This window comes from Acyrthosiphon pisum, chromosome X, assembly GCF_005508785.2.
Source record: "Acyrthosiphon pisum isolate AL4f chromosome X, pea_aphid_22Mar2018_4r6ur, whole genome shotgun sequence".
NCBI classification, from domain to species: domain Eukaryota; kingdom Metazoa; phylum Arthropoda; class Insecta; order Hemiptera; family Aphididae; genus Acyrthosiphon; species Acyrthosiphon pisum.
In genome coordinates this window covers 43,465,506-43,477,748 of record NC_042493.1, presented here as the reverse complement: position 1 = coordinate 43,477,748, position 12,243 = coordinate 43,465,506, and the positions used below count along the sequence as shown (strand labels likewise).

General features: G+C 27.6%; 1 protein-coding gene across 1 annotated transcript; it reads right to left on the bottom strand.

Annotated features, from left to right (window-relative positions):
- Positions 1-4,364: 4,364 nt before the first annotated feature.
- LOC115033113 lies at positions 4,365-8,020 on the bottom strand. Its single transcript, XM_029485135.1, has 5 exons — positions 7,930-8,020; positions 7,830-7,858; positions 5,074-5,142; positions 4,694-4,765; positions 4,365-4,629 (listed from the first exon to the last, which is right to left on the bottom strand). Exons 1-5 carry the CDS (start codon positions 8,018-8,020, stop codon positions 4,438-4,440), a joined length of 453 nt encoding a protein of 150 aa, XP_029340995.1. The 3' UTR covers positions 4,365-4,437.
- Between the last annotated feature and the right edge of the window lie 4,223 nt (positions 8,021-12,243).

Sequence of the window (12,243 nt, the reverse complement as noted above, 5' to 3'; positions counted from 1 at the left end):
TTTATTATAATTATCTTTTCTATTTGATTCATTCAACTTTCGTTGAACGTTCTTATTTTCTTTTACTGTTCCTGTAATATCTTTACCTAAGAGACATCCTGGACGCCCGGGCAAACGTTGGTTCAATAAAAATTGTCTATCAACGTCAATTTTTATTAATTTTAAAGCATCGGAATGAGCAATATCGAATAATAAATTTAATTTATTTTTAAAATCGTATTCTTTTAATCTATATGACTCACCTACTTTTGTAGAATTTTTTTGGAGACTGCGCCATTCATTATATAATTTAATTAATTTGTCAATGCAATGTTGAATCGCTCGAATAGGAATTCTTGCTTTTTCCCAAAAAATACAACATTCACGCACAGCCAACGCTGCACTTTCCCTAACAACAAGGTTAACAGTTCGCATATTGTAAAAGAATACTGAAAGCATTTGACCGTTTGATGGAAGCTTGGAACCGTGAATTTGTGTCTCTTCAGACCCGATTAAAAATATTTGATAATCACTTCTCAGTTTTTTTGACATTTTTTTATTTATAATAATACAAAAACGGGATCAATTTGAAAGCATACAACGACAAACGACGGTAAATGTTAGATCTTCACTAAACAGCTATTACGATCAAACTAACATTAATAATAAGGTACAATTGTACCAAAATAAGAACCAGACTTATCTTGCTATTAAAACGTAATATCAAAATAATTAACCATACGAATAGGTACTATCTAATCTATTGATATTTAATTTTTATGTACGGAAATATAGAGAAATAATTAGGTGAAAGAGATTAGATTAATACATTATTATTGTGAACATTATACTTGTATTGTGATTGTTATATTACCAGCGATAATATGAAGGCAAAAATACATAAAATAACTTTATAGAAAATTTCATATGGGAGTTTTGTAACAATTATTTTAGCCCGCACAATAATTCATAATTATGAAAAAATACCTAAATTGTGTTTTTTTGGAGTCAAGTCGAAATACTTCACGAACCATTGGAGATATGAAAAAATGTAATAAAATAAAAGTTATAGCAAATTTAATTTACTTTAAAATATGTAATATTAAAAATATAGAAATTTCTAAAGGTTAACGAAATATTTATGAAAATGTTAAAAATTTTCGTAAATATTGAAAAATGTAGTAAGTTCAAACTTAAATCACAAGTCGGCACGGGTTAACCTTATCTGATCGAACCAAAACTTTTTGTAGTTCGTTTTTGTACATATAGGCACAATATTAGGGGGTGAGACCAAACATTTTATGATATTATTTTCCCATCATCTATAGCTAAGGAACACCCTAATATAGGTACTATGGTGCGACACGACATTGAGACATACACGATGTGTATTCAGTGACGACTTTTCACGTTTACTGTTATTTTGTTAAGATTTAAAAATCTTTCATTTTTTTTAAATTTTTTTATTGAAGTTCTTATTGTTACTAATTAGTAGTTACCAAACTATTGTTTTACCACACAATTTAATGTGTACATAAATCCCCTATAATAATAATTTTAGTATTTTTGTGTTTATTGGTTATATCGGTGATTACAATATTAAATTGTGCCAAGAATGTGTTAATATCTCCATTCGGAGATCTGTATAGTGATAGTATACTGTATTCATGACCATTAAAATTTATTGTTGTAAATAGGCAATTAGTGTCTTGAATTATTAACTCAGTCGTATTATAAATAATATCATTTTTAATAAAAATCACTAATCCATCAGATCTACATAAGGTATATTCTATTTTGAAATCTTTACAAAATGAAAAATATTTAGGGTTGAAGTCTTTACCAATCCATGCTTCTGAAGCTATAATAATATGACATTTATCATTTAGCGATGCATTTAAATATTCTAGATCATTTATGTGCTTGTTTAAACTTCTGATATTTGTGTGTAATATATTGAAACTATTGTTGTGATTTGATAATTTTTCGTTTATTTCATTAATACAATGCAAGTTGGTTTTACCAGAGTCCAAAAGTTCATATATATTATTAATTGAAGCCATATCTGCTTGAATGATGTTTACTAAGATGTAATGTACAACTGTGTATAATTTTGATGTGGAAATTATTGTTAGTTAAAATTAAGATTTCTAAATAGTATGTATTGTTTGGTTTAATTATTAACATTATTATTTGTATTGAGATAAACATAGATTTTATTGTAATAACAGAATGAGTTGAACAGTGTAACTTACGCTTTATCGAGGTCTTGTTGATTTTTTATGCGTTGTATTTTTGAATTTTCGTCTTTCCTCATGAGTATGTCCCCGTTGTTCACCCATACGAATTTGAAAATTTTTTCTTTACCATATGCTCTTGCTTTTCCAAATAGTGACCGTATTTCCTTTGTTAATCGTTCAATGATAAATATTTTGTTTTTGTCCGGCCAGGTACTAAGTATGTTGTTTGCTGATATTTTAGTAATTTAACTGTATCTGATTAAAGTTTTTTTCATATCTATTGATTCTAGTTTTGCTATGATTATACTATTTGAATTGTTGTTAAATAATTGTCTATTTGCCTCTACAACGTTGATAACTGTGTTAGTTTTTAGTTCAATTTCTTTCACGATTTCTGCACAATTTTCGTTGGGAGTATGAGGTATACCGGTTACTTCAATGCTTTTTATGAGGTTTGATTGTTCTATGATATCGATTTTAAAATTTATAATCGAAATTTCTTTTAGTAAATAATTATTTTCATTTTTCATTTTTTCATTTTCGATTTTTAACTTTTTTACTTCATTAATCAACGAATCGACTTTACTATTAAAACTATCAAATTGTTTACCCATAAATTCGACAGATTTTATAAGTTCATCAATTTTTGTTTCAACCTTTTTTGGTGTTTGAGTATTATCTATACTTGAATTAGTTTGTTTGTGGTCACTGCAAGTGTAATTCCCTTTGGTCAATTTTGACATTTTTCTAAAGTTAGTTTCTGAGTATCCCGCGCAGGAGAAACGTATAGTTTTTTTGCATATGTTACATTCCAGTATATCTTTGTGTATTAGTTTTTCTCGACAATTGGCACACTCTGTATCCATACTAATAATTGAAAAAGAATAATAATGATGACTTTAATGAGAAAAAAAAATAAGGGAGCCGACGAATAATCGACTATACCGAACAAAGTCTGGATTAGTACTGAACTTGCATCGTTAATAAAAAATTGACACAACTCACTTCCCATGTTTGTCAAAATGTAATGTTACTTCAACGGAAAAACATGCAGAAGCGTTTCTGATTTAAAACTCCAGTTTGATTCGAGGTTCCTTCTTAGATATATCAAAGCTAATGAACAGTTTTTAATTTGTTTTTAATTCCATTTTCATTATCGCAATTGGAGATGTCCCAGAAAATATGCAAATTGAGAGTATTGATTTACAGAACGATAAAATATTATATGAAAAGTAGGTACAATGACGTTGAACTTTCAATTTTTATTCAAAAAATATTGATACGGAGACTTATCTTATCTTCGAAACAGCGCATTAAGAATGATGTCTGTTTTTGGCAGAATTTACACTTGTGAGCATATTTTTTCACGAATGAAAATTATCAAATCAAAAACTAGAGCTCGGTTAACGGTGACTGATCCTGTGGAGTGGCAAAGGGGACCCCCTCCCCTCCCAATCATCATAGTTTCCTATCTTTCACACTGTGTTTACCAATTTTGTAGCCAATGTTTGTGCTTTTTGTAATTTTACCCCTCCATGTCCCCCAAAATTAAGCCCTGGATCCGTCGCTGTCGGTTAACTAACATTCACTTAGTCAGGATTCCATCGTCTCTGATCCAACCAAATTAAATAGGAAAATTAGTTTTGAAAAACAATGTCAGTTATCACACTAAAAATAAAACAAATTTATGATTTCATCATAAAAATTTTATTGTAATAATAAAACTGAATTTTTGTATAAAATACATGTTTTTACTACGAATAAGGCCCGCTAGACTTTTATAAAATAATATGTAGCCTGCTGCATAAAAAGATTGAAGACCTCTTTGTTAAAAGAAATAAACGTGTACAGTTCATCTACATAAAATGAGTTAAGTGGTCGCTAGTACTCGCTACACAGATACCTATTTATTGTCTCCGTCTTACAAGTGCATAATATAGCAAATTTACGCAAATTTTCTAAGTTAGTTGAAAAATTAAAGTGAATCGACCTATTATGAAACTTGATGGTAAGTAGATACATTATCTATGTTTGTATGTGGGTTATGATAGTTCAATTTTGTAGTAAATTATGCGTATATTATAATGTAGCGTAAATTAAAAATGCTAACTTTTACACTGCCTATAATGCGTATCTAATAATTATATCTTGTAATCGTTGAAGAGTAAACTCCTGTGACCTTAAACAATAAAAATAATAATTTTATAACTTATATAACTTATAGGTAATAACTTAATATATTCTCTCTTTTAATATTTAAGCTAGCTTTACGTATATTAAATAAAAGTGTATATCCAGCAATTTTTTTCAATCGTTTTTCACATAGCAACTGGTTTTTAACTATTTCAATTTCAGCTAACTCATCTTTTAGCCTTATGTTGTCTTCACAGCAGTCCCCGCCACTGACTTCCTAGGAAGTTTTATCGACATATAAAATGTTAGTATAAGTTTATTATCATCAAAATCATTCTTACCTCGCATGTTGGTCGGGTTTTATATTTATTTACTGACAAATCTACTCTCGAATTGTATTCTGCAGTTGATGACTAAAAAATAATTTAGAAATATATATAACTCACAATTTATATAAATATAATATATATATATCATACTTATATACATATTAGGTAAATATTTAAAAAAAAATATAATTAATATAATATAGAATCATAGTCTATATGAAATAATCTATTTATAACTGGTTTATTATAGTATATTTTTTAACATGTATGTACTATGCATTTAAAAACAGTGATTTATTTATATTATATACATTTTGCTTTAGTTCAATTATTGATATGTGAAAAAATGTACATTTTAATTTACATTTATAATCAATATACGATGTTCTTACCCTGCTATTCGGTCGGTTTACACGTGTATTTCCCGTCAAATCTACTCTCGAATTGTAATTGATGTGTGCCTAAAATACATTTAAAAAAATTTAATAAATGTTTTGAAATATTTAATTAGTACAATAGTTATGTTAATAATTAATATATTATATCCATTATACATGTTTAGAAAAACATCCCCGTCTTAGATATTTTTACGACACAGTATATCGTTTTAACTAAGAACTAGTTGGGTCTTAAGAGGACGTGTCACGGAAAAAAATCACTCGAAAAATTCCTTTAAATACATGTTTGCGCGTTCCAATAATATGGGTTACTGAGTGGTTTTATCGAAAAACACTTACGAACAAAATTGTAGAGGAGAGTTATATCTGGTTCTGTAAGAAGACCAATTTTTGAAATTTTTATTTCTTTGTCCTAAAAATAACATTTGGTATCAATGAAATAGCTCAAAATTTATTAAGTTCATATCAAAAACAAAAAATTGAAAACAACATATTTGAATAAACAATGAATTAAGCAAAGAACCTTCAATAACATTTGGTGTACCTCAAGGGACAACTCTATCGCATACATTGTTTAATATACATGTAAACCAAATTAATTAGGTACTTGATTATACATATAATACGAGCGTTATATTTAGTCTTTTTATGTGGTAGTAAAAAATACCCGAATCAAATTGAAGATTGCGCGTTCAAAATATTTTATATTATTATTTTCTGTAATTAAACATTTGACAAATCTACATTCTGGCCGTTTTTTTTCCGGAACATTAAATGTGTCCATAGTAACAATATTTTGTATATTTCAGGTTTTGTTCTACTGCTTGTGATACTGTGTATATTCAGAATTCAGATGGCGGAAAATACCGGTATTGATTTTAAAACAAACTATTTTATTAAACTTGTCTTATGCTAAGCTACCTATTTTACTAGGTCTCTTGGATGTCATTATAAATGGTTTCTACTATACTTTTTTTTAGAGCAAGTTTAATTTGAATAACAATGGTTCTTTGTTTCAGTACAATAATTCCAAGAGCAGTTTTGCGGCCGGCGCCATTGCTGGTGCTCTGGCAAAAACAACAATTGCTCCTCTGGATAAGGTTAAAATAAATTTTCAAGGCAGTATTGTAGATGAATGAAAATTATCGTTTATTTTCCAGTCAGTAATAAAATGTATGCGTTTATAAATATTTATAAATTGTAATATTTAGATATCCAAAGACCAATTTTCTTTTCGAGCTGGGTATTTATTTGTAGCCAATACTTGCGCAAAGTATCTAGTTTATGAAGACGAGCGTCTAGAGACAGCACAAGAGCAAATATATTAACAATTATCATATCGTATTTCTTATCAATTATCATAATATTATAATCGTCATAAAACTACCATAATAATTTTAAATTTTAAATTTTTATTTTTCTGTGGTTAAATGTGGTTTAATTCATAATTGTTAACCTTAATCTTAAAAGCTAATAAAAAAATAATTGTTAGACTGTATATAATTATACAGTATAATATAGGCATTGTTGTCTTATAATTCGTATACAAATAATTAAAATAAATATATAGGTAAGTGTAGTTAATAAAAATTATAATAATAATAAAATAATATAAAATAATAAATATGTAAATGTTATTAAATAACAAGTCAAGTTAATGACTTATTGTTCATATGCGTGGTCAAAATGTGGAAATATATGAACATAAGGAGACTCTTCTTTGCCGTTTAAGTCATCTATTATTTGCTGTCTTACGTTCAATATTGGCTTGTTTAATCGCTGTTCCTCAGGTATTTTTAATCTTAGTTTTTTTTGTTGAAAAAAATCGTAATTTTAATAAAATTGCAGCATTGCTCTCCTGTTCATATAATATTTTTAAATTTGTGTCTAACGATGAATTAATTTTTTTCAGCTGTTCATTGTTCAATTTACCCCCCTGTGACAGAAACATGCTGTAAAGTTGTTGAATTTTGTTTGCAATAGTTTCTGTCGATGGGGCAGTAATTTGCTGTACACTTGACATTTTCATGAAAATTTCATCAGTTTCCATTGGGTTATTAGTACAAGTTTGGACGTTAATTTGGTCCTCATGGTCATAATTTATTTTATATTGTGGATACCAGTGTACAGTGGTATTTTATATTTTATATTTTAATACACTTGGTAAGTAAATGTATGGGTATAAATAACCTTTATAATAAAATGCCTAACCGAACCTAACCTACACATTTTTTCTCCCTGCATACTCAAAACCAGAAATGTATTTTATGGGTACTCTTCTTCACAATGTTTGTGTTATAATTTTATCAATTATAATATTGTGGGATCAAAAACCACATCAAACATTCTTGGAAATTAAATATTAGTACAATACATTTTTTTTAATACTGAAAAAATATAAAATATATATAATATAAAACACTTAGGTATATCGGCGCTTATATTTACTGTTGGCAGGCCAAAGAAATTGTTTTAAAAAAAAGTTGGTGCAAATGTACACCCTGCACCCCCCCCCCCCCAAATGACGCCCCTGCATATGCCTTTCGTCTATTTTTGTAATTGATTAATGTATATTACTGATTTTGACACTTGCCTATTTTACATGAACCAATAATTTTCATGGCACGTTTTCCAGTAGCCTTGCTTGAAAACATTCCAGAACGATGGCAATAATAAACGCTTGTGGCTACAGTTTTATCTTTGTTAAATCTTGTCCCCCTTTGTTTAACAAATCGCGACGAAAAACTTACCTCTTCAATGGATTTCCATTCTTCAAACTCTATAAATAATTATGAAAAATCAAAATATTGAATTCATAAATAAGTTAGGTAGTAAAAAATTCAACTTTACCCTGAAACGAAACAAAACTCATATTAATTATATCCAATTCATTTTCTGCATCTATCAATGGTCTTGACGATTTAATGGTGCGTCCCTCCATGTGTAATTTTATGTGTCTAATTAAATTGTACTTTTTACCAAATTGACGATTACAATGTGCGCACTCAAACATATTTGAATAAATCAAAATTTAAAATATTTAAAATTTCAAAAGACTGAAAAAGAAAAACGTTTTGTGATTTGAAAATTTTCAACGATTATATTATATGATAATTGATAAGAAATCTGAAATACGATATGATAATTGATAAGATATTTGCTCTTGTGCTGTCTCTAGACGCTCGTTTTATGAAGGCAAATCAGCCACCATGACAAGGATTCTGCCATATGCTGGCATACAATATAATACTATATAATACTATATAATAATAGTTAAGATAACTGATTTTTTTGTTTTATTTATTCTTTCTTTAATGGCGCCAGGGTTGTTAAAAAAGAAAACAAACAAAAAATACAAATAAAACGTATATGATTTTGTGGGATATTTTGGTAATCAAAGTTGAACACAGTATATCGTTTTAACTAAGAACTTGTTGGGTCTTAAGAGGAGGTGTCACGGAAAAAAATCAATCGAAAAATTCCTTTAAAAACATGTTTGCGCGTTCCAATAATATGGGTTACTGAGTGGTTTTATCGAAAAACACCTATGAACAAAATTGTAGAGGAGAGTTATATCTGGTTCTGTAAGAAGACCGATTTTTGAAATTTTTTGTAAGATTCTTATGTTAAATTCATAGAGCACTAGGTTAGGCTAACCATAATTGATTTGTTAAATTCATAGAGCACTAGATTAAGCTAACCATAATTAATTTGTTAAAATAAACAAACAGAACCACTACATGTGCAAAATATATTATATTTTTTGGTTGTAGTTACTGAATATCATAGCTGCTCATAGAAGGTGATTGGGGGGGGGGGGGGCTTAGTACCACGAGGCTCCTCCAAATTATTACCCCCAATTTTCCTAATTAATTTATTTCACCAATAATTTGTAAATTACTGTGGTTTATTGGTTTGGATACATCATGATATGAACTATAAGTAAAATAATAAAATTAGCACCACCTTATATTTCACACCAATGTGCGCTAAACATACAATTTACAGCATTACATTTTTGAAAAAATTCAATACCATTATTTTGATAAGAAGTAAATTTTATTGATACAAATAAATGTTTACAAATTACATAATCAATTTATTATATTTTAATAATTTATGATTAAAACTAAAATAGTTTCATGTATAAGTTTAAACTACAAAGGGCTTCTCACAGTTACAAATTTGGTTCCATCTGGAGTAACATTTAAATTATTTGGGATAGGAGATACCAGGGAATCTTGAAAAATGAAAAAATTATTATTTGTTTCAGGAAACATCACTTAATATGAATATAATTTGTTGGTGATTGCAGTATACTTGGTAGTTCTTTAGACTGTTGTTCACTTTGTTGCACTACTTCCAAATTGTCCAGATTTATTAAAATATGATTCTCAGCTGACAAAGTAGTTGACGTTTGTGTAGGCTAAATTCAAATTTTACTTTAAAAGAATATACTTTAATATAGAGGTATGAAATTAATTTACCTTTAAGTTGGTATATTCTTCGCTTGAATTTTGATTTAGCTCTGTTTCAAACTAAAGAAAAAATAATAATTAAGAAAAGAAAAAAAATTAAGTTTAATTATATATTTTTTAGTGATATACCTATTGTGACATTAAATAATATTCAAATAACTAAATAGGTAGGTACTTGAAAATAAAAAGATATGATACATTAATACATTATACACAAACAAATAATAATTAGACTTATATTGGACTTTACATTAATTCCCGAGGATCCTGTCATTCCTTGTATAATTATTCTCCATTGATCAATATTAGTTTTCAATTTAGCTCGATGACCAATAATGGGTACCAACTCTCTTATCATATCATCACTAAGCAATCCTAATGTCTTAATATCTATATAATTTTCTATAAAATAACATAATAAATAAATAACTAAATTCATTTAAGTAGAAAACATTAACATCTAAATTAAAATTTAAATATTAGTAAGCATGAATTAATTACAAATTGCTTATGAATAGAGAGCGGATTTTTAGTTTCTTAAAATATGATGTTACCTATATGTTTAAAAAACATAATACTCTTCAATAAAGATTTAGTGAATTAAGCATATTTAATAAATATGGAAAAGATATATAATATCTGAGAAAAATATATTATAATATATAAACATATTAAAGTTAAATTTGAAATCAAATAATATCAGAAAATACCTATTGTGTTGTTTTTGAAGTAAATTTCTAATAAACTTATATGAAAAAACTGTGGCATTATTTGAGGGCCCCACCCTAGACTTTAGTGGTCTGGTAAAAAATTAAAAATTTTGGACTTTTGGTAAGACAGGGCCGAATGAAGTGATGAAGAAAAAATAACATTTTTAACTTCAAATAGATGTCTACCTCGTCAGAGTTCATGATATTAATGTTTATTTAATTGTTACAATTGTAAAAACTCAAAACACGTAGATAAAGTTTTGTCTGTAAATGTCTACTTAAGCTAGGTATAATTTAAATAATAGGTACATACATAGATAGTTAGATAGAGCATACCTGCCCTGCGGGCAGACGGATGACCTAACAAGTAATTTTAACCTTGTTAATTAAAGTAACACATTTCTAATGGCTCCCGTCGCCTACCGGCTCCGGTCGCTATACTCGATGACCAGTAATATAAGTTTATAGAGGCTCGGCCCCTAACCCCCTCGGGGCTTAAATAGTAAATCAATTACCATTCAAATTTGTATATATTGTTTGCAGCTGTAGTCGAAAACCTTGGCTTTAATAAAAAAAATAATTAGACATACATGTCCGCGTCAAATACGACTTGAACAGTGAAGATGACAACGCACCGGCTTATAACATATTCTAAAATGTATAACAAAATTACTAAAATGTTCAATTTTTACTATTATACTTTTAACTTTTGAGTTTTTGAAATTTGAGTGAAACATAGGTTATAGATACTAGCATACTACTATCATAATAGTAGGGGAGACCAGGGCAAAGCGCATAGGTTAACTTTATGTGTCAAAATATGGTGTTCAAACTATTATTTTTTAATATAATCATAAATTGACTTCTCAAATTCATTATTTAACCATTCAAAAAATTTAATAAGCACTCAATTAATAAAAAAATGAAAAATTTTTAAAAATGGAATTTTATTCACTTTGCCCGGATACCAGGGATGCTGGGAAAAGTAATAAACAATGAGATAAATAAATAATTTATGTTACTCCAATTAATAATTGTATAAAATGAATACGAACACATATTAAAACATTTATTCACAATAAAAAAACAACATTTTTAAATATTATATTTAATTTTTCATTATCATAAAAAAACATAAAATATAAAATTCTTCTTGGTAAAATAAAAAATTATCTTTTCATATTACACTATAAACACGAAATATGACATTTTCAGATATTCTTCATCAAATAAAAATAAAATATTTCCTAAAAAGATGATATTTCCACTTTGCCCAGATTGATTTTTTCTTAAATAAACATTATTTTTTTTAAGTATACGTGATTTAGGAACTTGTGTTTAATAACTATATTAACTTAATATAATTATGAACGTAATAAACTAAGTTTAAAAAAGTTAATTTATGAATATTATTTAAAAAACCTTAAATTCTTATCATGTATTTTTTTAAGAAATTTAACTATTTTCGTATAAACGCATTTATGGTGAATGTAAACTAGTGAATGATATTAAATGATCATCCCAGCAAATACGATACACATTGATGCCAACTTATATACTCATTATTATTTAATCACCAATATTCAAAAAGTTATTAACATTATTCACTTTGCCCAGCTATCCGCTTTACCCTGGTCTCCCCTACCTAATACTGGGTAAGCCAAACAATTTTATTATTATTTATAATACATATTTTAAAGTATTTAATGTTTATTTATTTCTAAATATTGTTCTAATTTCTAAGCTTAAACTACTGTACTATTGAGCTTCGCCCTGTTTCATTAATTTTAATAAATTGTCATCATTATTATAATATTATTGCAATGGTAAGTCCACCTTGGTTTCGAATGAAATTATCCTACGGTTTGATATATCAGTTAAGATAAATTATTAACTACCACAATATATGTGACTATACGGAAAAAACTGAACCGAACTTAAATTAGCCGCACATTTTATTATTCAGGACAGGGATA